Source organism: Canis lupus, chromosome 16 (assembly GCF_048164855.1).
Source record: "Canis lupus baileyi chromosome 16, mCanLup2.hap1, whole genome shotgun sequence".
NCBI classification, from domain to species: domain Eukaryota; kingdom Metazoa; phylum Chordata; class Mammalia; order Carnivora; family Canidae; genus Canis; species Canis lupus.
Window position 1 is genome coordinate 41810715 of NC_132853.1, and position 25361 is coordinate 41836075.

Consider the following 25361-nt stretch of genomic DNA (forward strand, 5'->3'; position numbering starts at 1 on the left):
AGGTCTTGAACTCATGACCCTGAGACCAAGAGTAGCATGCTCTAAAGCCAGGCATCCCCCAAAGAAAATCTGTTTAAAAATGAAAGAAAGAGAGAGAGAAATGGACTGCATCCTGACATTTGCTTAGAAATCTCAGAAATGGGTTTGATTTGGGAATCCAGCCAGGAAGCGGGGGACTGAGGGATTCCAAAGACCACAAGAGACTCAGTTCACCTCTGAGTTCTGGAAGGCATAAATTTGGCCATATAAATACAGGTGAAAGCATAAAACCAGACCAAACTGCTGAAAGGCCTGACATTTCCCTGCTCTCTCCCCTTACTGAGGGAGGAGAAGAAAGTTAGTGACCCCAGATGGTGGAGAATGGAATTGCAGGTTTCTGTTTCCAATCCAAGGCTTGGGGGAGCACACTGTTTGCAACCTCCTCAGCCCTCAAACTGGAAGATCCTCCTAATCCAACTCAGAAAAAAAGTCTCCTTTCTATTATGAAGGCTACCCTCCATTGTCACCTGTTCACCTCAGCTAATTGCTGAGAATCACTCAGCTAATTGCATTTGGTTGGGAAGTGGAAGGGTCTTGAATCCCTCTGAAATATGAATTACCTCTTTTCAATCAGACAACTATTATGCCATAGCAACCTACAGCAAATCTTCAATTCCATTCAGGATCCCCAAGACAAGATGGAATCCCAGATTCTGGCCCACCAGAATCCAATTTTTATTCTTACAAATTGCCTCCCCCACACACATCCCCTTGTAGTCATTCAACAAGTATCTCTCCAAAAGGGTCTTACAGAATGCCAGCCCCTCACATCTTTTCAGGACCTTACCGCCGATAAATTGTTTGATTCTCCCAAGAGCCTGGTGAGGCTCTGGTGTGGGGAGAAGAATTTCTTGATGCAGAGTACCACGCTCCTCTTCTGTTTCAGACAAGGTACCAGCTTCAGTAATACTAAGATACCAGCTTTGGTGCCAGGTTCAGTAGCTTCTAATCTCCTGGAGCTCACAGTCTAGGGTGGATGTGGGGGAGACGCCCAGTGCCAGACACAAAAAGCACTTTCTGGTGGTATAGGCGAATGTCTTAACAGAGGCGCAGTAAGTGGGCCCCAAGGAATGAGAGTGCTACTGATGGGAAATAGAGTATCTGAGAAGGGACGCAGGTAGGAGGGGTTCAAAATGCATCCCATGGCAGTTCGAGGCTGCGCGTCCTGTGGGGGCGTGGGAGTGTAGGAGAGTAGGGGAGGGGTGAAGGGGGGATAGCGTCCTCTCCCTCTGTGGTCTGTAATTAGCTCAGTCTTCCTCTCTGCCTCCTCAGATCACAAGGATGCAGAGTGTCTCTGCTTCCCCTAAAATTAAGGTTTTCCTCTGGTGGATGCTCATCCCAGGGTTTTGGGAGTCAGGACACGGAGAGAAATAAAACTCAAAGCTGCTGTTCTGAATTTCCCTGCAGATCTGGCGGTGAATAAAGCCATGTTGCACACGCGATAATGGCCAGCAGGTGCCGCCAACAGCTATCCCAAGTCTGTCTACACCCACAAGCTCTAACCCCGAGCCCTGCAACCAGCCAGTCTGGTTCTGGAAACTTTTCCTAGTGGCTATAACTCTCAATAGAAAAAAAAAAGAAAAAAAAAAAGTTTGAAACTCTCACTGCCTGTATATGTGCGTGTGTGATGTGTGTGTCCTAGGCCAGTTACATTACCTCTCTGAGCCTCAATGTTTTCATCTGTACAATGGGAATAACTCCCTCCACTTTGGCAGTGACTGCCACAATGCAAGGCACTCAGAAGGTGCTCCATAAATGCAATTGCCCTTTGGGTCTGTGTTGAACAGGCTCTAGCCGGGTGCCATCTAGGTAGTGGGTGTTTAGTCTCTGTCTCTGGACATCTGGTGTGCCCATAACTGACCTCAGGTCCTCCTGGGGTAGGCAGGGGTCCACCCCAGGGCTGCTGGATCCCCAGGTATCTGGTATGGATAGTATGTCCTCTTCCCGCTGCCCACACAACCATTAGTGGCATCTTGCCCAGCCCTATCTGTGACACGCACTTTAATCGTCTTTTTCTTCCACTGCCCTCCCCCACCAAGTTGCCAAGGGCTTTGCTGTGAACACCGTATAAGGGGACCAGGAATAGGTAGCCCATCATCAGAGTGAGGATGAGCTTGCAAAAGGCAATGCAGACCCTAAGAGTGGGAGAGAGTCTTGCTAGCCACCCCAATAACCCAGTATCCATTGCTGGAGACCTTCACAAGCCAATTATGCCTTGGACTGCTCCTGTGGCCCTGGACAGGGCCAGGATGAGGGGTCAAAGGGAAGAGAGTGGAGGGAGGCTCTAGATGGTGGGAATGTATGCCCTGAGGACTGTGTGAGGCTCTTGGGTTGTTGTTTGGAGACAGAAAAAAAGGAGGGACGAGTGTCCCCACTTGAACTGCTGACCTGGAAGAGGGCTGCGTGTGCGGGAGTGCCTACACGTATGCACACACGCGCACACACCCCATGCTGCCTCCCACCCCCTGTGCCCTGGGCCAAGGGAGCACTTGTAGAGTGGGTTGGAGCAGAGACAGAAGGGACAGGGACAGAGGCTGTGGAGAGCATTAGGGCAGCTTGCTGGGTGACTTCAGGCAAGTCCTTTGGCCTGAGTTGAGTAATATCCACTTTACAGACTCCGTATAATCAGGAGGGGATGACCCATATAAAACTGCTTTGTGAACCATGGCAGGGAGCCCGGTTACCCAGGCCATGTCCCCTTCCCAGGAATGCAGGGAGGTCCCAGTCCCAGAGCCATTCTCTGTCCCTCACACACACATACACACACACACACACACACACACACACACACACACACACAGCAATAGCTTCCCCCCTCCTCAACAGCCATGCTTGGCGCCAACTGCTCAGATTCAAGCCTCCCCACCAGAATCTTCTGCTGCCCTCTGCTCTGAGGTTCAACTGTGCTGGGCCCATGCTGCACACCTCTCCTCTCTGAGGTGTCTGAGGGTGGAGTGGGGGACCTTCTACACATCCCACAGGGCTCTACACTCTTTGGCTTTTCAACCTCCAGCTGCCTGCCCTGTGCTACTGTGGGGAGCAGGTGGGCCCTGAGAGGGCGAGAAGTTCAATCATCTTTGCCTCCCACAACCACCATTGCCCTTCTCCAGGTTAGAGCCATTGGGGGAGGGGCTGCCCCCATCACCGCCATCAGTACAGAGTGCAGGAAGACTCATGGTCACCTGACACCCAGCAGACTGAGACACAGCAGACTGAGAGTGTGTGGGTCCTGTGTGGCGGGTCTCAGTGTCTATGTTGGAGGTGCGGGGAGTGGGGGACATGGTGAGTGCTCATGGCAGGAACACCCTGGACATGCCCCTCTTGGACATCCCCTGCCCCACTCAAAGATGAGCACTGAGGCTGGCAAAAGGAGGTGCTCAGGTGGCAGTGTCTATGTGCACACTAGTGTCTTTGTGATCATTTGTGTGTCTATGTGGATGTACGTACAGGTGCACAGAATGGCATGCTATATCTATGCCCATGCACGCGTGTCTACACATATAGCCTGCATGGGTCTGTGTGCATGTGTGTGTGCCTGTTGTACATGTGCATGCATGTGTGTGAGCTAGGGGAGTGCTGGTTTCTGCCACTGTGGGATTCTGAGCACCCACCCCAGTAGCCCCAACCTGCTTCTCCCATTGTGATTTTGGGACTAGGGTTAGGAGATGGAGGCGGACACCTCTCAAGCACCTTGAAAGACTCACTGGGCCCCTCGCAGCCCTTCTCATGTTGACCATCTTCTTTCCTGAACCCTCCTCCACAGCCCACTGCCAATCTGTTCCTTGTCCTCTCTTTCTTCCTCTCTTATTTATTTAAAGATCTTAGTTCTTTGGAGGAGGGCTTGACCAGAGTGACTTAGCACCCTCCAATCCCTGATTCCTTGCGATCAAAAATTCAGTTGCCATAATTCAAGAGTCCAAATGGATTTTCTCCAAAGACTGTGCATGACTTTGAGTCCTGAAGTTCTGTTCTCCCCTAACTGAATCTTCAACCCAATGATACTCTTGGAATGTGAGCTCCTATCAGCCAGCTTCTCAGCCTGAATAAACCTGAGTTCCTGTGGTGGTTGCCTCCCTCTTATGCACACACGCACACATGCACACACGCACACACATATGCACACATCCTCCCCTTCCTTCCAACCTCATGGCACCGATTCCTGGAGGGCTTCCCATTCTCCTAGTTGTCCTTCCTCTCCTATTCTCTGTGCCCACAGACCTGAATCCAGTCAACTTGCTTTCTGACCTCCTGGCCCTCTAAAGAGCTTCCCTCCCTCCCTCCCTCCCTTCCTTCCTTCCTTCCTTCCTTCCTTCCTTCCTTCCTTCCTTCCTTCCTTCCTTCCTTCCTTCCTTCTTCCCTCTCTCCCTCCCTCCCTTCCTTTCTTCCTTCCTTCTTTCTTTCTTTCCTGACTTATTTGAGAGAAAGAGAGAGAGCACACAGAGGGAGAGAGATAGAGAGGGAGAAACAGACTCCCCACTGAGCAGGAAGTCTGATGCGGGGCTCAGTCCTAGGACTCTGGAATCATGACCTGAGCCAAAGGCAAATGCTTAACCAATTGAGCCAGCCAAGTACCTCTTTCTTTCTTTCTTTCTTTCTTTCTTTCTTTCTTTCTTTCTTTCTTTCTCTTTCTTTCTTCTTTCTTTCTTTCCTCCTTTCTTCCTTCCTTCCTTCCTTCCTTCCTTCCTTCCTTCCTTTCTTTCTTCCTTTACTTTCCTTTTCTTTCCTTTTCTTTCTTTTCTCTTTTTCTTTCTTTCTCTCTTTCATTATTTCTTTCTTCCTTTCAGAAAGAAAGAGAGAGAGTACAAGTGGCAGGGTGTCAGGAGTAACAGAGGGAGAGGGAGAGAGAGAATCTCAACCAAGCTCCAGCGCAAAGCCAGATGCGGGGCTGGATCTCATGATGCTGAGATCACCACCTGAGCTGAAATCAAGAGTTGGAAGCTTAACCAACTGACTGAGCCACCCAGGCACCCCAAGAGCTTCCTTTTTTTATTCCTTCTGCCTCTCTCTACCCTTCCCCTAAACCTGGCTCACAGAGAATCTAATAGTAAAGTAGAATTTCAAAGAAACCCTAGCAATCATGGTATACAGCTCCAGGACACACAGTGGCAAACCCTCAAACCCAAAGCCTCCTCGTGTTCCAGTCCAATGCTCTTCCTAGGTCACTACTTTCAGGGTCACAGCTGATGCGCAAAGCCTGCTTGTCCTGAGCTGTCACGGGAAGGCCTGCCACAAGAATTCTCCTCTGACAGCGTGGATGTGCCCCAGCCTCTCACTCCCTTAGCCAGCCGGCCAATGGACCCTATTCCATTCTTCCTGGGGAAAGAGGAAGGATGATATGGAGTTAGGAGAAATGGGGTAGATCTTTTCTTTCCACTGTATCTGGAGCATTTGCTTGGTCAGTTCACCCCACTGTGTAATCTGCATTCTTTGATCTTCCAACAGCTTATTCATAATTCAGAACCTTCTCCAGCAATGTGGGCTGCCACTCTGTGTTCTAACCATCACCCACACTAGCGCTGCCATGTGTGAGCTCAGCCACACGCAGTTCCAGTCTCTCTGTCTGAATATATTTTTTTGATCCTCATGACAACTGGTCAAGGTGCGGAATACTATTACCCCTGGAGTACAGAGAGATTAAGCAATTCGCCCCCTTAGTGTGACGATGCTAAGTGGTGGAGCTGGAATTTCACCCCAGGTTGTGTGGCCTCAGTAAATGTCGCGCCTCACTTCATAGGTACTATTTTTAGCTTTCATTTAGCATTTCATAGAAGAAGACACTAAAGGACAGAGGAGTTCAATGACTTGTCCAGGATCCCACAGCAAGCAAATGGCAGAGTTCCGCTTAGCAGGCTTTGTTGGTAAAGAAACTTGCTTCATTTTCCATAAATTATTCTCCAATCTACAAAAATATGATAACTCAAAAAAACTGCTGAACTTAAATAGCATTTAAATTTGACTTAATTTGAGACAATGCATAAAATTAGCAGCACTAAGAGAAATAAGCATCTAGAATCAATTGGTAATCTTTCTAGCTGATCCTTTGCTGTTATCCATCACAGCTTAGTGTAATCTTGATTTTTTAAAAGGATTTTATTTATTTATTCATGAGACACACAGAGAGAGAAAGAGAGGCAGAAACATAGGCAGAGGGAGAAGCAGGCTCCCCGCAGGAAGCCTGATGAGGTACTCGAACCCATGACCCCAGGATAATGACCTGAGCCAAAGGCAGACACTCAACCACTGACCTACCCGTGCATCCCTGTAATCTTGAATTTATCTAGATTTGATTAAAATACTTCTACTAATGTGTCCTAATCTTTTATTAACTTGGCATCAGATACTGGGCTTGACAGCTTAGAGCAGCTAGCAGGGATGCCCTCATGCAAGAGCCTTCTGGCTTTCAGAAACTACCTTCCTCCTCCAGGTCAGAACACCCAGCTACTTGGCCTTGGTTTTCTCATCTGTAAAATGGGAAGTTGGGAGTTGGAACTATCTTCCTGAATCCCCTTCCAACTCTATCAAAATATGTATCCAAGGAGACAACTTCCTACTCTTTCCAACAGGGATTTCCACGAGATAGTATCTTGATAGACATTTCTTGAAATATTCATTAGTCCACTCAACAAACACCTATTCCCACTACTGTGAAGTTCTTTGAAGATAGTGACTATATCTTATTGATAGCCCCTTATCTCTTAGGGGCTCCAGCACCTAAGGCAGTGTCTGCCATGGAGTGGATGCTCAGTTACAAGGTAAAGACTCTAGAGGCGGGGCCATACAACAGTAGCTGGAAAGTTGTCCAGATGATTCCAATGCACAATCAAGGATGGGAACAGGTAAGCGATCATCATCAGATGATGGGCCTGGTGCGTAGGCAGATGAGGACTGCCAGGGAACTGGATGCAGAGAGGATCCAAGGAGCCCAAAGCGGTGCAGCGAGGGGCCTGGGGAGGCTTTGCAGAAGAGGAATTGCCAGAATTGAGTCCCATGATTTTACAGGGCAGGAGTAGAAGACACTCATTCCAGAGAGAAGGAAGAGCACAAGCAAAGGCTGGGGTATGAAAGTGCAGAACTGTTTGGGAGGCCGGCGGAATCTAACGGGTAGAGGGTTGGACAGGTACGTCGAGGGAGGAACCTGTCCATGGGCAGGAGACGTGGGTAGAAATGCACACATCCAGAACAGGGGAATGGTAAACAGATTGTGGTACATCATCATCAAGGAACAGTGCTACTCGGCAATAAAAAAGAACAAATGGCTGATACGCCTAACAATTCAGAGGAATGTCAAAAACGTTATGCTGAGTGAAAGAAGTCAGACAAAAAGAACATACTGTTTGATGCCATTTATATGAAGTCTAAAACATGCAAAACTAATCTATAGAGATCAGATCAGCAGTCGTTTGGGGCCAGATGAACTGGAAAGGGGCAGGAGGGAACCAGCTGAGGTGATGGAAATGTTCTGTGTCTTGACCGTGGGGGTGGTTGCACATTTGTCAAAACTCATCCAACTGTGCACTTCAAATGGGCAAATTTTATTGTGTTTAAATTATACTTCTACAAAGTTGTTTTTGAAGGTTTTTTTTTTTCTTTTTAAGTGGGCTGAGGTCAAATTGTGAAGGACCTCAAATATCATGCTAAGAAACTTGGACTTAATCCAAGAAGTAATAGAAGGCTTGTTAGTCAAAGGTTTTTCAGTTTGCTTTGGTTTGGCTTGGTAGCAAGCAAAAATCCAATTTAAATCAGATTAAGTATAAGAGAATTTTCCCTGAAGGGTCACTGGAGCAAATCACAAAATTCAAGGAAGACTTGGGGCCAGAAGCATGAATATCCTTCTCTCAGCCTTGTCTCTTGATAGCTCCATGACCTAGCTCTAGTGTTTCCCCCCACGACTGAGGACACAATGCTCAGAGAAGCAAAGCAACTTGTCCAGGACACACGGCAACAAGCGACTATGTGAAGCTTGGAACCCAGGTCAGTCTGATGCCAATGTCTATTTTTTGACCATCAGGCCTGGAGAAACAAAGATGAGTTTTCTCAAAAAGGCCCCCCGAGAGAAACAGAGCTGAGCAGATGGAGAGAGATTGGGACACAGAGCATGGCAAAGAACCCCACTTGAATCAGAAGTAGCTGAGAGAGGGATCCCTGGGTGGCGCAGCGGTTTGGCGCCTGCCTTTGGCCCAGGGCGCGATCCTGGAGACCCGGGATCGAATCCCACATCGGGCTCCCGGTGCATGGAGCCTGCTTCTCCCTCTGCCTGTGTCTCTGCCTCTCTCTCTCTCACTGTGTGCCTATCATAAATAAATAAAAAAAATAAAAAAAAATGTTTTAAAAAAGAAGTAGCTGAGAGGCCAAGGGATGGGGATGTGATTGAGGGGGACTCTGGATTGCAGATCGCCTGAATCCCAACGGATAGAGAGGTATGAAATTCACTGGGGGTAGCTTTCCAAGAAGATGGAAAGATCTGAGCAGTCCTGAGCTTGAATCTCAGCCACACTGGCCTTGGATAATCTCCTAACTTCTCTGAGCCTGTTTCCTCAAATGCAAAAGGAGTTAATGCCTACAAGTGTCATTAAAATTAGAGACACTGCAACAGAGTGCTTCTCCCAGTACCTGGCACCAGGCAAAGGCAGTGATTATCAATTATTAGTATATACTTATATACTCCACAGGGCTATTATGACTGTGATAATACTTTGTGACTGTGATTACCATTATGATAATAATATTGAGTGCTTTGTGCCTCCTCTCCCAACCTGCTCACCCCATCAAGCATTTTCTCTTTTTCTGGGCAGGAAGGCGGGGAGATGTACACCATCCCTCAGAACTTGACAGTTCCTGGAATAAGTGAGTCCAGAAGAATGAGGGACTGAAAGCCTTTAGTGCTCTGGGTTTGTAAGGGCAGCTTGTATCCTCATAGCCAAGGCTGCAAGAAGACACATCATTGGAGCTCTTTCAGGAATGGGGTCATCAACCCTGGGCTTGGGCCTAAGAGAAATAAAAGACAGCCTGTTTGTTGGGACTTGGGGCACACTGACACCAAGATCTCTCCTCCCAACTTGTACTATGGAATTTTATCACGGGAATCTCATTTCTTTTTCTTGAGTGTCTTGGCTCTGTGGACATGAAGTTCTTTCTCACTTGGCTGCTGAGCCATCCCATAAACTTCGATGACATTGACATTGAGTTTCTCACCCTTCCCCTAAGAGAGAAATGAGGATGGGGGGAAGGGATGCATCCCTGAGTGGAGGAGCCCATATGTGTTCATCGTTGTGTGCCAGCAGCTGTCCAAGGGCTTCAGCTACATCCTCCCACTTGATCCTCACGACAGCCCTAAGGCTATAGATGTGATCGGCTCCATTTCACAGTGAGGATGCGGAGGTCCAGGGAAGATAATGTCCCTTAATCAACATCACGCAGCCAGGAAGTGGTAAAGTCAGGATTCCTACCCAGAAGCCCCTGCTCTTCCTACTGTGTCCCTTTTGGCAGGGGGGTGGGGGGAGTGGGGATTGGCATGAAAAGGCTTCAGTTCAGATCCTACAAACTTGCCACAGAAAAGCAGCAATGTTGGGCAAGTAGAGAGGCCCTAATGGCCACACAGCCAAAGCTCTGTGACCTGAAGCAGTCCAAGCCCTGAGTCCATCATTCAGGGAGCTGAGACCCACCACACTTCAGAAAGCTCTGCAGGTCTCCCAAAGTAGCTAGGTAGGATGCAAAAATCTCCAGAATGAGCAATAGGGCCTGCAATCCTAAGGCAGAAACCTTAACCTCACCCATGCCCCTGCCAGCAGGCCTGGAAGCCAGAAGTAGGGGTGTTGAGCCCCCAGCTGGGTGGGAAGGGGCACCTGGTCTCTCAGCATAGCCCTCCCAACCCTAAGAATAGTCCTTGGGCAAGCCCAGCCCCCTCTAAACCCCAGAGACAGTTCCTCCCTGGGATCTGTAGACTTGAGGCAACAAGTGACCCCTACTCCCCAGTGCCTCCCGCCTCTGCCACCCACACCCCTGGGCCCCCGGCACCAACTGTGCCCAGGTCAGAACAGCTGGCAGCCCATGTGCTTCCACCCCCACTTTCTCCCTGTTCCCAACTCCCGGGTTATGACACAGGGGCAGGAGGGGGCCAAGCTAGGGGTGGAGCCTTTGTGGGAAAGGTGACATGGATCTGAAGGAATTTAAAGGGCCTCGGACTTCCTTGCCAGATATCCTTTTGCTGAGCCGCTCTGCACCTGCCCAGCACCATGGTAATGTGTGACGGCTGAGTCGGGGACCCCTGTCAGCTACGTTCTCCAGGAGCTTGAGGATGGAAGCTGGCACCAAGGGCCCCTCCGCAGGATCACAGGCATGAAGGAGTGAGACCAGAGTAGCCCCTCCACCAATCCGATGGCTAGAACAGCCGCCAGGCTTTCCTGTCCCCGCTTTGAGCAGTGGGGATGAGGGGATTTCCTGGTCAAGAGAGGGTTGAGGGTCCAGGGGCTCTGGAGGGTGTGTATCACATGTCTAGGCATTGTAGTACGTGAATCACCGGATGTGCCTGTGTGTCGCCAGCACAAAATTTTCTGTGCACGGCTGGGTGCACATGTGGGGATCCCTGGGCGGGCATTCCAGTACGCAGCGGTTAGTCGCTCATTTAACACGTATTACTGAGCACCTGCCAAGCGTCAGGCACTGTTCTAGGTGCTTGTGCTACATCGGTGAGCAAAACAGGCGAAGAGCCCAACCGTGACGGTGCTTACACGGGGTGGGGGTGGGGGGTGGGGAGTTCCTTGGGAGAGATGAAGACAATTTTTAAAAAGCACAGAATATAGTAAGTTAGAAGATGACCTGGAAGGGGAAAGTACAAGATGAAGGGACGGGTTGCGATTTTAAGTAGGGCTGTGCGGGTAGGACCCGTTCAGGGGGTGGATCTTGAGCGGAGGCCCCGCGGACATCTGGAGGGAGCCTTCCAGGCAGAGAACAGCACGCCTGGCATTTCTGAGGAACGGCAAGGAGTGGGGAGAGGCTCGAGTGGGGTGAGCAAGAGGTCGGTGAGGCGAGCGAGCTGCCCCGGGGGCCCACCCGAGGGGGTGCTCCCGGTCCCCCCTCGCCGTCCCGAGTACTCGCCGCTGTCTGTGCGCGCGGCACTGCGCATGTCCCGGTGCGCAGCATTCGGCCCGGGCAGCGGGAGGTCCCTTCAGGCCTCGCGCACCTGCGTGCGTCCCAGAGGCGGACGCGTCGCCCAGTCCCCCGGCCCCCGGTCACGTGACACCCGCGCTCCTGTCTCCCCCTCCCCCCAGGCGCCGGCTCTGCGGTGCGCGTGCGCACTGGCCCTGGTGTGCCTGGCGCTGCTGCTGCTGCTGCGGCCCCGGGGAGCCCTGGGGGAGGCGCTGCAGCCGCAGCAGCCCCCCGGGCCCAGGGCGGCGGACTGGCTGTCCAACTTCGCGCACTTCAACAAGTACCTGGAGAAGCTCTTCAACAGCAGGTGGGCGGGGGGCGAGCGGGAGGGCGGGAGGACGGGCAGGGGGTGGGGGAGGAAATGGGCATCACCGGGCACCCCACCCACCGCCCTCGCCACCCCGAGATCTGTGCAAAGACGTGTTCCCCAGCTCTAAGTCTAAGGACACCAAGAAATCTAAAAACGTTAAAAACCCCAAGAAAGCTGCCAACACCACAAGAACCCCACCAGCAAACACCACGAAACCCCTACCAGCGAATGCTACGAAACCCCCCCGACAGACCACCGGGAAACCCCAACCTCCGCCCTCCTCCCAGGGCCCCAGGTAGGAGAGCCTGGGCCGGCTGGTACCTATCAGGAGCCCCAGAACTGGGAGCAGGGGGCGGCGGACAGAGAGGAAGCCCTGGGCTGTGCGGGGCGGACACCAGGGCCCCAGGGACATCCTTCTCCAGGCAGGGCCCTGACCTCCACTTGCCTGACTCAAGTCTGCTGGCCCACCCTCCCCCTTTGTATTCTTCCGGGAGCCTTAACTCCTACCTGCTCACCTTCCTCACCACCACCTACCCCGAAACAATAAAGAAATATCTCCATGGCTTGGTGACTCCTGTGGGCCCTAGGCAGGAAGGGATCTGACCTTCAAGGGGAGAGGGGACCCTGGAGCTCCTACTGTGAGAGGAAAAGACCTCCCCTGCAGGTCTCTCCTGCCTCCTTCCAGCAGCCCATCCACCTGCCCCCACTTGCAGATGTACTCCACTGGGGTGGGAGTTGCAGGGGAGGGGGGGGTGCTCTAACCAGAGGGCCAGCAGAGGCCAGAGGAGCAGGTCCCAGTAATCTGGAAGAAGGGGCTTCAGCTAGGATCCCCTCCCACACAAGTGTCTCCACAGAGCAGGGCGGCTTAGATGCTAGCCCTGGACGACCCAGGTGACCCAGGAACAAGCAGCAGTGTCTTTGCCTACCCTTAGGGGTGAAGAACAGGTAGTCCTGCCTTTGCCTCCAGGACCCTCTCAGCCTGTCACTCCAGCAATGAGCAGAGCAGAAATGGCAGGAGCCCATCGAGGGCCTGTCCCTGAGAAGCTGGATGTGAGGATGGCACTCTCCTAGGTTGGTGGGGCGCAGGGCAGGGGGGCGGCTGGTGACTATCAGAAGACCTGGACAAGGGGGCAGGGGCAGAGGTGCTCGGCTTCAGAGGCACCTTTCACAAGCCACCTCTCACACACAAGTATGCCCTGAGCAGGATCCTAATTCCTGCCCCTGGAAAGTGTCTACCTCTCTCCCTACTCAGAGCCCATCCCCTTAGCTGCCAGAAAATGCTGGGGCTTCAGGCTCCATCATCCAAACTCAAACTTTGCTCTCTGAAAGCGGCTCCCCTCCCAGCCACTCCCTTGGGTTTGAGAATCACCCTGAGCTGTGCATCTGCCTGGTAGCTGCATCTACCCATGACTTTTAGGCCCTGGTTCCAACTCTTGGGCCATTTGCACACTCCAGGCACAGCCAGGAATTAAAGGAAAACACGTTTATCCTTGTCTTGGAGTCAGTGTGAGGTGCTGAGCCCAGGAAAGGGGACCCTCTCATCCATCAAGCCCACAAGCCCTGTCTTTTCCAGGCAGAACATGTGGGGGAGGCTGGAGAAGCCATTCCAGGAACAGAAAGGTTCTAATTCTCTCACTTCCCTCATGACCCATCCCTGCCATGACAATCCCTCATCCACAGGTGTTCCCGTCCCAGGAGAAGGGGAAAGAGACGTGTTCACTCACTCCCAGTGTGTGTGTGTGTGTGTGTGTGTCTCTCTCTCTCACACACACACACCCTACCCATCCCCACCTGCTCAGAGTGCCCAAGAAGGGCAAGGGCTGCCGAAGACCACTGGGGCCACTTGTCCTCAGTGCAGGCTCCCTGGGGCCGGATCCGGGTCCTCACCCTTCTGGAGCTGGAGTGTGGAATCCACAGATTGGGCTCCTGGGAGTGGCCACAATTCTCACTCCGCCAGCCTCCTCCCAGAAGGCCGAACTCCCCCTGCGGCTTCCCCTGCTGCAGCTGCTCCAGTAGCCCCTACGCCCAGGACTTCATTGCCTCTCAGGACCCATTCTCTCTAAGTTTTTAGTTCTTCAAAGATGCTTCCATGTAATCGTGGAAAGCCTGCCTTCCAGAGCCCCATCCAGGAGCCACATGGAGTTCCCTGTACCCCTCTTGTGTCAGATGGAGAGCTTCATGTGTTTGAAGCCCGTGTTTTCTCTCCACTGGTCTTTCTGGCATGCTTCATGGAAACAGCTGGTTGGCCAAGGGCACATCGGCCTCTGAAAAGCTCCTGCTTACTGAGCATTTACCTGAGTCAAGAACCACGCTTAATATTTCTATTTTCTTTTTTTTTAAGTAATTGCATTTGACTGAAATTTAAATTTCCAACAAATCAATACTATAGCTTATTGGTACACATAGAGATCATAATAGTACATCTATGGGTTTACTTGCTGAAAGAGGAATTGTTCAAGGGATTCTCAGCATTTTTACTCCCTCCAGCTGCAAATACCTGGGTTGTCTTAGGTTTTTTTAAAAATATTTTTTTTAAATTTTATTTTAGAGAGAGTATGTGTGAGTAGGGGGAGGAGCAAAGAGAGAGAATCTCAAGCAGACTCCCCACTGAGCAGGGAGCCTGATGCAGGGCTCAATCCCAGGACCCTGAGGTCGTAACTCGAGCCAAAATCAAGAATCAGACACTCAACCAACTGAGTCCCCCAGGCGCCCCCCACAGTCAACGTTTCATACATGTTATTTCATGTCATCCTCACTGCAACCTTATCATCCTTCCCTCTTGACAGATGGGAGGCTCAGAGAGGTTGTAGCCCTGCTTCCCAGCACACAGGGAGTGGCAGATCCTAGAATCAGAGCCAAGTTCTTCTGACTCTTAGAGCAGGTGCTACATAGCCTGTACTAGCTTGCTGTCTGTGTAGGACCTGGGATAAGCAGCCATACCTCACTGAGCCTGAGTCTCGCCCTCTGTAGAGTGAGGGCAACAGCATCCCCCTCACTAGGTTGTTGGGAGGGTTGAACGTGCCCCCATCCCCCTGGCACACAGTAGGCTCATTTTCCCAACAGTCTGTACAGGACCCCATCTCCAGGCCCTCCCCATCACAGTCCTTCCCTGCTGGCCATGCTTCTGTGGGGCCCGTGCCCCCTGATGAGCCATGATCCTACTAGACACACACACCTGCCCAGAGGTCAGAGGTCTGACTTAGCACCAGCCATTCCTCCATGCTGGGTCATTGCCCCTGCACCCCACCCCCTGTGCCAAGGGCACTTTAATACACATTAGAACTTCACCTACTGCCTAGGTACATTGGCAGGGGATATGTTTGGGGGCATGGCCGTCATCAGGCTGCGGATCTGGAAGGTCTAGAGGTGCTGAAATGGAAGAGTCAAGCCTCACTGACTTACTGAATGGCCTGGGAGGAATCCCTGGCTCCCTGAGATTCTGAGCTGAATGGCTCAGAGGACCCACAGGCCTTCTGCATCACTGACGGTACTCTCCTTTCCCTTCTGTGCCTCCCTCCCCTCCCCATCTCTCCCATGCATTTGGCCTGCTCCTGCCCCCACCAGGGGTCCACAGAGACACACACCCACAGAAGCTATGACTTTGACTTGCTTTATTTAGTCTGTGTGTGAGAGCAGGGAGCAAGCTTTGGCCAGGGGTGCAGAGGGGAGAGGTAGGCTGGCATTGGCCTGAGAGGCAGAGGTGGCATTACTTGGAGGTGGCATTACTCGTCCATCAGCTCCCTGTGAGGAGAGGGGGGAACACAACAGAGGGAGTGGACAGTCCTTGTGCCCCCAGGAGACCTCAGGCCAGCACTGGGCCTGTGTTCTCTCCTCCCTGCCCCACTTCCAGCCCCAGGGATCTAGGCACACAGGGCAGGGAAGCAGACCTACCTGGGGGCGGCTGCATGGGGGGAGCCCCATTCCAGGATGTCCCGCATTTCTCCTCTGTCTCTTTTCCCATACCTGGGAGGGGAGAGGCAGGTGGGGCAAGCACTGTGCCCACCCTTGGGCACCATCCCACCTGGGCCCCAGGGATCAGTGGAGCTGCTCTGCTTTCCCAAGAGCATGGCAGGGGTGAGGCTGGGTTGTGGCTCAGGGCCGCAGGGACCGGGCTCTCTCTCTCCCTCTCTCACACGCACCTGGGCCTGGTCAGCATGTTGATGTATCTGCGGAGCTCAGCCGCGTACTGGGCCATCTGCTCTGGTGTGGCATCGTCCCCCGGATACACTGGCTCCAGCGGGGCCCCCCGGGTACCCAGTGGCGGCTGCAGCAACAGAGCCACACAGGCTGACAGGAGCAGCAGGAAGAGGCAGCGGCAGGCGGCAGGCATCTGGGGAGCGAGGAGCAGGAAGGTGAGAAAAGACAGAGCCCACCTGCCCGGGCCCTTAGCCCATCACCCATGTCTCCAAGCCTGGGGACAAAGGGACAGAGCAAAGGGCTGCTCGAATGTGACCACCCACCTCCCAGACACCACCCTGGAGAGCACGGACAGGCCCCCAGCAACGTCAGAAAGCATAGCAGGGAAGGTGGGGACATGGGGCAGGAGACCCAGGACTCGTGACATCCAGAGCCCTGTGGCTCTGAGGAGGCAGACGCGGGGCGGGATGAAGGGGTGCTCTGGCTCACACAGTAGGAGCACACAGAATGAACTTGTGAGCCAAAGGACAGGGATCCAGGGCCTGTGGGTCTGCCCCCGCCCCTCCACCTGGATAGACATTCAAGTACAGGTCCTAGAGAAGACACTGTTGCCTGGGTCGCCCTCAGCCGATAGGCACAGGACCCCTTCACTCACAAGGTCGCCGTCACTCACATTCGTGTGCACGGCCACCCTTTATTCCCCATGCATGCTTAGTCTTTAGTCAGCAGACTGCTTGCTCTTCCAGAGTGATAGGTTCAGCCAGATGTAGAGCGAGACCCAAGCAGGGCCCCAGATGTCCCAACACCAGCCTGCTGCTCTGCAAAGCATCAATTCCTTCCCCCACCCCAGACCCTAGTCCCAAAGACCCCCCAGGGCCCTGCCTCCTCCCCAGCCGAGGACCACTTACCCTGAGTCCTAAGGGCCGGATGGGTGTCCTTGCCCTCCTCGGTGCCCCTTTATAGTCCTCAGTCCCCCAGAGTCCCCGCCTTCTGTCAGCCTCTCTCATTCCCCAGCCCTCACCCCCTCCTCCCACTGTCTCCCTGGTACCTACGACAGCTGGCCCTGGGGCCAGGGCTGGGAGGGGGACAGGGCGGTGTTGTGGGTGCCACACCAGCAGTATAACAGGTAAAAGTGGGCCACAGTAAGTCTCCTGTGGGCCACCATCCACCTTTGGGCACCAGAGCAGGCTTGGTTCAAAAAGAATGGGGATGTCCGGCTACTGAAAGGTTCTGGTCCCAGCCTCAGAACAGCCCTGACTGCCTCCCAGGGATTAACAGGAATCCTCAAACAAATTCCCTCAGAGCATAAGATTGAGCCTGGGGCTCGGAGGCTCCAGGATGAAGAGTCAGGATTTCCTTTCCAGATTGTGACTAGAACAAAGTGAGACCAAGGGTCAGGTGGGGAGAGGCCTTAAATGTGCAAAAGAGTTGAGGACACAGGCAGGGAGAGACCTACTCCCCGGCTGGTGTGTGGGGTGCGAATGAGAACCCATGTGCCTGGGGCCAGGGGAATGGAGTGGGGGGGGGGGGAGCAGACACCAGAGGCACATCCCAGAGCTCCTTTCCAACACTGTGATAAAGTTGGCATCATAAAGCCTTGAATTTTCCAACATGCTCCCTGTCACCTCACTGAGTCCCTGCACCAACCAACCCATCTTACAAATGGAGACAGGAACTCAGAGGCATTAAGTGACTAGCTGAAGACCAGGTAACTAGTCATTGGGAAATCCAGAGTTTGAAACAAAGTCTAATTCCAAAATCTGAACTCTTTTTTTCCTAATTGAGGCTGTCAAACTATTGCTATAATTTTCCATTTCTTTTTGGCTGAGAAACATGAGGTTCACAGAGGTGAAGAGACCTGCCTGAGACCACACAGCTGTCTAGGCCTCAACCCCACCATCCCAACATCACCACCACCCCCAGGAGCCTCTGAGCCTGCCCTGCTCAGGCGTCCCTTCCTCAACCCCCAGCCCCCTCCCCTGCTCAGGGCAAGGAGCAGTGACCAGGCGTGTCTGAAGGACACACTGAAGCCCCAGTGGGGAGCCAAAGACCTTTTGCCTCCGAGGTCCTATTGTCCCAGAACAAGACACCAAAAGTGTGTGTGTTCTGGGGGGGAGTCGTAGGGGGTGTGACACCTGGAGGTGTGACCCCAGGGATCTAATACAGCGGGCTTAGAGGTCCAAATCCTGGCTTTGCTGTGGGCTCTGTGTGATCCTGGGGAAATAATTTTAGCCCCCTCTGAGCTTTGATTTTCCTCAAGATAGGGAGGATAAAGAGGATCTCTAAATGTCAGTGTTATGTCAGTTCCTCTCAACCCTGGTTTCTGGTAACAAGAACAATAATGCCTTACCAGACAAAAGTTTATATCCCAAAAGCAAATGTGGAGGTCGGTCTGTCTGTCTGGGCAAGCCTTGGCCCTGGCTCCCGCTTCACCAACGAAGTTGGTGAACCGATGCTGGTGCCCGCGCCCCTCAGGTGAGGCCGCAGGGGCTGCATTGTGCCACCAGGGGGCGCCAGGCTCCAACCCTACGGCGGAGGGTCCGGCCTCCCGCAGGATTGCCGCCTGGCCGACCTGTTCTGGCCGCTGTGTCAGGACCGAGCCCCTGCAGATGGCAGATCTGGCGCTTGACTGAGTACTGCGGCCAGTGACAGTCTTGTCTTGTGCCTCACAAATGACTCCTATTCCACACTGTCAACTGGACCCATAGCTTTCATTTTTCTCCTTTGCAAACAACAGATTCCCTTTCTGGGTCCTCTCAGGGAAGTTGGGACAAACCAAGAGGAAGAGGCAGCGGGTGTGTGTGCCTTCTGCACTGTAGGCCAGATCCAGAACTGAGTGATGCGTCTCGCTCATCTTCATACGTTCCGAGGACCTGCCGTGGAGCCCGCTTAGACAAGGCACCAAGTACTTACCTGCAGGCGGATGAAATGAAAATGGAAAAAGGTCCCTCTCCACCTGCCCAACCCCATGGGTCCTTCTAGGACGGGGTGGATGGCCACTGGGCAGTGTTATGGGTGGAGTGAGGGCTTTGATGCAAGTAGAAGAGGAATTCCCCAGGAGCACCTGGGGTCACAGGCTGGGGCCCAGTGTGCCATAGCAAGCGGGGTGGTGGTCCCCACATATGAGACTCCAAGGACAGGAATTCAGCCAGCATCACATCCTCCATACGTGCCTCTCACAAGAGTGCCTCCAAAGCAGCCTAGCCGAGCTCTTAGGCCAATGTCTTATTCCTGTGCTGGGTGGCAGCAGTGGGGGGCTGGGGGGGTACAGGTGGCTGCCCCCAGATGTCAGGAACCTAATGGGTCCCCTGTTCCCTGGAGAAACCCTTAGACTGAGGGCAGCTGTTGCACGTGCGCATACACACACACCCTGAGTCCCTGTCCTATTCCCTCAAAATCAGTGCAGGCCTGACTGGGGACTCAGGTCATTCGTTTGGAGATTGGACTCTGCCCCCACTTCTCTCTTCCCGGGAGACTCCCTCTGCACCAGGGCCCCTGCAGGCGCAGAAGTGTTCAATATTTTTCCCTCCCTGCCCACAACACCTGCAAAAGCAAATCCAACCATTGTCAGCCCACATTTTTCCTAAGAGGGGACTGGGTGTGGAAGGAGGGGAATTTCTCCCTTGGGGTCATTGGAGAGGAAAGTTGCCTGAGCCTGAGTTTCCAGAAGGGTTAGAAGTGAGAAGGAGAGTAAAGGAAAAGAGGGGGTGTTAGTAAGCATGTGCCAGGCTGTACGTTCAGCTGCCTTCCTCATCAGCTCTACCACTCAAGAGCTGTGTGACCTTTGGCAAAGCACATAACCTCTCTGAGCCTAAGCAGTGAACTCTTATTATTATTTAAGGTGTAAGTTTCCATGTATGACCAGTGAAGAAACACAGGCAGTGAAATGGAATGACTAGGCGGGCCAAAGTCGCATGGCTGACCAGTGGCAGACGGGGACTCAATGCAGATCTTTGGTCTCTGAGGTCCCTGCCCCCGCTGCCTACAGCGGGACTTGAGGGGGTAGGCCCGTGTGAGAACTCAGAGTCAGGCTCCAGAGACGGGCAGGCCAGAGCAGGAGGTTCCCAGAGGAAATGAGGCTGGAGTGACCTTGAGGACAGTAGGAGATGCTGTCTCACAGAAGTGGGGTGGTGACAACGGGACTGCACTGTTGGGGGACACTAATGGAGGAACGTGGGAGGTGCCGCCAGAGGGGACAGGGGTGCACCATGGGGAGCCTTGCAGAAGAGTTGAGAGTGAATGGTTAGTGGAGCCAGGAGCGGCACACGGAGGGCTCTCTTACCTCTGTCCCCGGCTGTGTGACCTCCTGCCAGCTTCTCCCCATCCTCAGACCTCAGGATTCCCATCTGCTCAATGATGAGATGGGCCAGGTGATTTCCAGAGGATGTTCAAAGGAGATCATGTTTGTAACCGATAGCGCTGGTTGCTCCAGTACGCACTCTCTCCTCCTCCCGTCATACACGAGCTTGAGAACAGCACGTGGCCACTGGGCTAATGACATCTTCTGGGTTGTTCTGGCCATGAGGTGGGACCGCATGACTAAGTTCTAGCCACTGAGAGGAGCGTTTCGGTGCCTCGGTGCCCCAGCCACAGAAGCAGCTGAGTCTGCCACCTGTGCCTCCAGCCTGACACACACAGACCCAGGCCCAAGCAGAGCTGGCATAGAGACCCCTTCCAAGGCAGTGCACCCCATCCCCACCCAGGTGTCACTCAGGGCTTCTGGACTTCCTCGTGAAACAGAGGTGCTAATCCCCAGATGCCACTGAATTTTATGTAAAAGAGAAATAAACTTCTGTCCTGTTTAAGCTACTGCTAATTCTGCCTTTATTTTAAAAAAGCCAAATCAATATTCTAGCAATATTCTCATGCTGTCCTGAGGCAGACTGTAGCAAAGATAACCACTGAAAGACCTCCTATCCCACATGTAGTTCCACATGTGGGGTCCATGTCCCTTTCTCAGGTGTACTGGTCAGGTGAGTGTGTTGGAGGATGTGGCTTGTGAGGCCAGGTCATAGGAGGCAGTTGTTATGGGTTGAATTGTGTGCCCCCCCAAGTTCGCATGTTGAAATCCTAACCCCCAGTGCCTCAAAATGCAGCCTTATTTGGCAATAGAGTCTTTGCGGATGAAAACTAATTAAGTTGAGCTCACCCTGGAGTAGAGCGGACCCATAATCCAATATGACTGCTGTGTTTAAATGAACGGGACTTTGGGACACAGAAACAGATGCACAGAAGGGAAGCCACCTAGGAGCTAAGGACAGAGGCCTGGAGCAGCCCCGACCCTCACAGCCCTCAAAGGTAAGCAACCCTGCCCACCTGGGACTTCAGACTTCCAGCCTTCAGACCTGCTGGTAAACTCCTGGGTTTGTGGTATTTTGTTACCGTGGCCCCAGGAAGACAAGGGCAGCACTGCTTCCTCCCAGTTCTCTCCCAGCACTCACTTCGTGGGGAGCCAGCTACCATGTGGGCCCAACTACCCCAAGAATACAGTGCTGGAGGGGCCCCCACATGGAGGTGCTGGGTCAACAGACCCAGCTGAGCTCTGGGCCAGCAGCTAGCAGCACCCCCAGACATGTGCATGAGACCTCCTAGGCATCAACCCTGAGGGGTGCCCTCCAATGACCTCAGCCCCAGCCAACCCCTGACTGTCACTGCAGGAACGACTCCAAGTGACAGGTGCCTAGTTGAGCGCTTCCCAATCCTGACCCATGAAACCATCATGGGTGAAATGAAATGGTTAGTTGAAGCCAGGTCTTAGGGTAAGTGTGACTCAGCCTCGTAACCAGAGCATCTCCCCTTCCCCTTCCCTCCCTTCCTGCTGACTGGAACACAAGGCGGTAACGGTGGGCCATCTCCAGTCACGTAGAGGAGGACATGGGGATGCCACAAAATAGGTCCCAGGGCTTCTGGACTTCCTCGTGAAACAGAGGTGCTAATCCCCAGATGCCACTGAATTTTATGTAAAAGAGAAATAAACTTCTGTCCTGTTTAAGCTACTGCTAATTCTGCCTTTATTTTAAAAAAGCCAAATCAATATTCTAGCAATGTGGTGTGTGTAAAACAAATAGTTCGGCATTTAGAACATAAGTAAGTGCTTCTTTCAAAAGGTAGCTGTCGTCACTATTAATATCACATCTAAGGCTCCTGCGGCAGCAAGGCTGGTTGAGCCGGTCGGCTGTGGATTGACCACTGGCTCAACATTCCTCCAAGTAAGTGAATGGGAGGCGAACCCGTGTCACTGATGATCAACCAGACAGGTCAAAGTAAAATTGTCCGTGGTCATGCATAATTCACACCAGGGGTCTCTTCCATCAGCCTCAGGCTGACCACTGCCCTCCCAGGCAGACCGCCAGACAGGGGACCATGGACACCAACACAGGCACACACCATCCCACTCCTCTGACCACAAATTGCACCAAAGCTCATGGCAGCCACTGTGTGTTCCCACCCCTCCCCTCCTGGAGCAGAGAGAGTGGATTGGAGGAGAGAAGATAAGGGGGAAAATGACACGGGAGGTGGATCTCAGATAACAATAATACAGTAGTGAGAGAACCAGAGAAACTAACTCTGCCCTGAGAAATCAGGAGAGGCTTCTAGGAGGAGGTGAACATTGTCCTGAAGATGTTTTCCAGGCTGGAAAGGAAGGAAAGGGCTCTGCAGGCAGGGGAGTGGCTTGGACAAAGGCTTAGGGCGTCAGAGTCCACGTAGCTGGTGATGTGCACCAGGCCCTGGACCTGCCTCCGCTACACCCATTCCTGCCTGACCTTGAGGCCGGCAGCACAGGAGAAGAGTCAGAGCCCCAGGCCCCCTAGGGCAGGTTGTGTGGGAGCAGCTATGATAGAGCCAGCTTTAGGATCTGCTCTCTTTCCATAGCCCCATAATAGCAAACGGTCCTGCGAGACTCCTGCCCTCTGAAGTGACACACCCGGCTTTCCTGATCTTCTAACCCTGTCTGGGTCTGGAGCTTTGGCTTTGGCTTTGGCTTTGGCCAAAAGCTTTGGCTTCAACCTGATTCTCCTCCTCCCAGCTCCTTGCCTTGGGCTTGTCCAGGTCCTGCTGACCTAGAGGCCCAGGAGAGAGTCCCCAGACTGAGGAGGCTGTGTCTGAGTAGGGAGACACAGGCCCTTCCTTTAGGGGTTCCTCAGAAGGGAGACCTGACACAGCAACACGGGCAGAACAGAGCGGTGGCCAGGAAAGCTGGGCTGCCACACAGGGCAGGAAGAGTGCAGATCAAGGCCAATCAAGGCAGGCTTCCTGGAGGAGGGGGGCTGGGCAGGAAGGGTACCAGGGAAGATCAGCCTGCAGGCTCTGGGATTCCTCCATCATAGGGACGAAATGGTGAGGGATTTGGGTCAGACTCCAGTTTAAACATCCACAGTGCCTTCAGCCTTCAGTGTCTAGTCAAGGGAATGGGGGCAGTGCACCAGTGGGTGTCCCCATAGCCTTGTCACCAGGAAGGCACAGTTAGGGACCTATCCATTGAGTGGGACCTATCCATTGAGTGGGAATTCAGCAATGTGGAGGAGGGCTGTTGCGAAGGGAAAGGGCAGCGTCCATACTCCCATTGCACCTCCTGCCCAGGGACGTTAGAAATGCCCCCCCCCCCCCCCCCCCCCGCCAGTACACATACTCCCACCTTCACCCCCCAAATGACTTCCTCCACTGTCCCATCTTGGATCACATCACTACCCCCAGCTACTACAGCCTTGGAGGTTAGTAATCTATCTCCTCGGGGACTGCCATGAAGCACTGGTGCCCAGCCCACGCCCCCAGCCACCTGCGCCCTTGGGAGCAGGCGGGTAGTGCACCTCTGTCCCGTCTACTCTCCTGGGCTGCCTAGCAAGCTCCTTTCTACCCTCCCCATCCTCTCGCAACTCTTTTTCCCGTTTCTCCCTGCCCCTTGTCAAGAAGTTTTATCCCGCCCCACTTCCAACCCGACTGGAGAGGGCCGCAGCCGTCCCTTGCTCTGCTCCAGCCACCCCTTCCCCCGCCACCCCCCACCGCACCTCCCTGTCCTTGCCTCGCCGCCCAGCGCCCCCTGCTGGGCCGCAGTGTCTTCTCTTAGCACGGAGCAGAGGGACCCCCCCACTCTGCCCCGGCCCTGTCCTGGGGAGCCTTTTGTCTGCGGGGCTCAGTCTTGTTTGTTGCCTCTACCTTCCACTTGCCCCTGGTGGCCACCTCCACGAAGAAGGAAATCCACACGCACACATTCCGTTTCAGTGAAATTTGCTCTTTATTTGGGGACCAGGGTAAGACCACACACAGCCCGCCAGCCCAGGGGCTGGGGACACGGAGAAGTGGAATGAAGACCCCATCCCCATCCCCATCCCGCACCCACACCCCAGGCGCAGCAGGCAGGGAGAGGAACCCAGGGTCCAGGGTCAGGAGCAAGCATGCAAATGAGGTCGGTGTAGTTAGCATATCTCCCAGGAGCCCTTGGGGTCGTCACCACATGTACTCGCCTCCTGGCCTGGAGGAGGGAAGGGAAAGGGCTGCTCAGAGCGCGGCCTCAGACCTGGGGTGGCGGGGCCGGGGTGGGGCTCCGTGGGGCGTCACATCCCGGACAGAGCCCGAGGGGACAGGATGTGTGGCCGGTGGTGCTGGCGTGGGGGGCGCTTTTACCATGACTTGGCCCGGCGGTCCTCGCCGTCGGGGAAGAGCAGTTTCGAGAGCACCGCTTCGGGGCTGTCGCGTTTCCCGTACCTGGGGGTGGGGCCATAGGGGGCGGGGTCAGGCGGGACACGCCCCCGGGCGGGCGGGGCGGGAGAAGGGGCGGAGGGCGGGAGCCCCGGGACCCCCGGGACCCCTGGGGCCCGAGCCCGCGGGCGCACGCGCTCACCGCTGCCGAGTGACCAGGTTGAGGTAGTGGCGCAGCGACGCGTAGTAGCGGCTCAGCTCCTCGGGCGAGGCGTCTTCGCCGGGAGCCTCGGGTTTGGCGGGGTAGGCGTGGACCAGCGCCCCCAGGCAGGCGAGCAGGGCCAGCAGCACTGTGGCCACGGCGGGCCACGGCCTGCGCACCGTCACCATCTGGAGGGGCGGCCGGGGTCGTGGGTCAGGCCCCGCCTCGACCCCCGACGGCGGGAGGCTGAGGCTGCCCTCGGGCCCACGCTCCCAGGCCTGTGCAAGGCTGCTACCGGATCAGGGCCCAGCGGCGGCCCGCTGTGTGTTCTCTGGCCCTGCACCGTCTCTGCCTCAGTTTCCCCATCTGTCAGAGAGGGCATAAGCCCTGTCCGCCTCCCCAACCCCCACTCGTACTGCCCAGAACCGTTGCTGGAGGCAGAGGGCTATGCTGGCCGCTCAGCCCCAGCTTTCACCATCCCAGCCTCAGTTTCCCCACAAAATCGCCAGGGCTCCCCCCGGTACCAGGCTATTCCCCGGCACTCACGGCGAGAGCTCCTGGAGCGGAGATGAGCAGGTAGAAGGCGAGTGGAGTCCCAGGGGCTGGGCTGCTGCAGGTCGGGCTGTGGCCTCCTCTGCTCAGCGCTGTCCCTGCGGGGCTTATATCTCAGCCTGGGAAGGGAGGGGGAGCTGCAGGGGGTGGGGAGGGCCCGTCCTCCTCCTTGCCTCCACCCCCGCGGATCGCTGAGCTTACACCCAGACAGTGCGTGACCACTCCACCTTGCAGGAGATGACGGGGTAGCCACCAGACTCAGACTCGGACTCTGGACAGAACTTGGACCCCATCTTCACCCCACAGCCCCCCAAGAGCAGCTGTAGCCTCCTGGGGAAG

At 54.2% G+C, this 25361-nt stretch overlaps 3 protein-coding genes across 26 annotated transcripts; 1 reads left to right on the plus strand and 2 right to left on the minus strand.

Annotated features, from left to right (window-relative positions):
* The first annotated feature begins 7710 nt into the window (after positions 1–7710).
* LOC140606829 (uncharacterized) lies at positions 7711–21623 on the plus strand. 24 transcript variants are annotated; one of them, XM_072780784.1, is made up of 5 exons: positions 10136–10274; positions 11307–11491; positions 11669–11789; positions 12462–12565; positions 13068–13818. In XM_072780784.1, the coding sequence occupies exons 1-4, from the start codon at positions 10190–10192 to the stop codon at positions 12563–12565; spliced, it is 495 nt and encodes a 164-aa protein (XP_072636885.1). In that variant the 5' UTR covers positions 10136–10189; the 3' UTR covers positions 13068–13818. The 24 variants fall into 24 exon arrangements, 15 of the variants coding, with proteins under 15 accessions (XP_072636885.1, XP_072636886.1, XP_072636884.1 ...); XM_072780785.1 differs by having other exon boundaries at positions 13733–13818; XR_012009061.1 differs by lacking the exon at positions 13068–13818 and adding an exon at positions 18369–21623 and having other exon boundaries at positions 10137–10372.
* On the minus strand, positions 15091–16665 carry PPY (pancreatic polypeptide). The gene is made up of 4 exons (XM_072780792.1): positions 16540–16665; positions 15634–15824; positions 15386–15457; positions 15091–15235 (listed from the first exon to the last, which is right to left on the minus strand). Exons 1-4 carry the CDS (start codon positions 16636–16638, stop codon positions 15217–15219), a joined length of 381 nt encoding a protein of 126 aa, XP_072636893.1. The 5' UTR covers positions 16639–16665; the 3' UTR covers positions 15091–15216.
* A 2222-nt stretch (positions 21624–23845) lies between the features above and the next one.
* On the minus strand, positions 23846–25139 carry PYY (peptide YY). The gene is made up of 4 exons (XM_072782235.1): positions 25017–25139; positions 24471–24658; positions 24254–24334; positions 23846–24101 (listed from the first exon to the last, which is right to left on the minus strand). Exons 2-4 carry the CDS (start codon positions 24656–24658, stop codon positions 24077–24079), a joined length of 294 nt encoding a protein of 97 aa, XP_072638336.1. The 5' UTR covers positions 25017–25139; the 3' UTR covers positions 23846–24076.
* Positions 25140–25361: the final 222 nt, after the last annotated feature.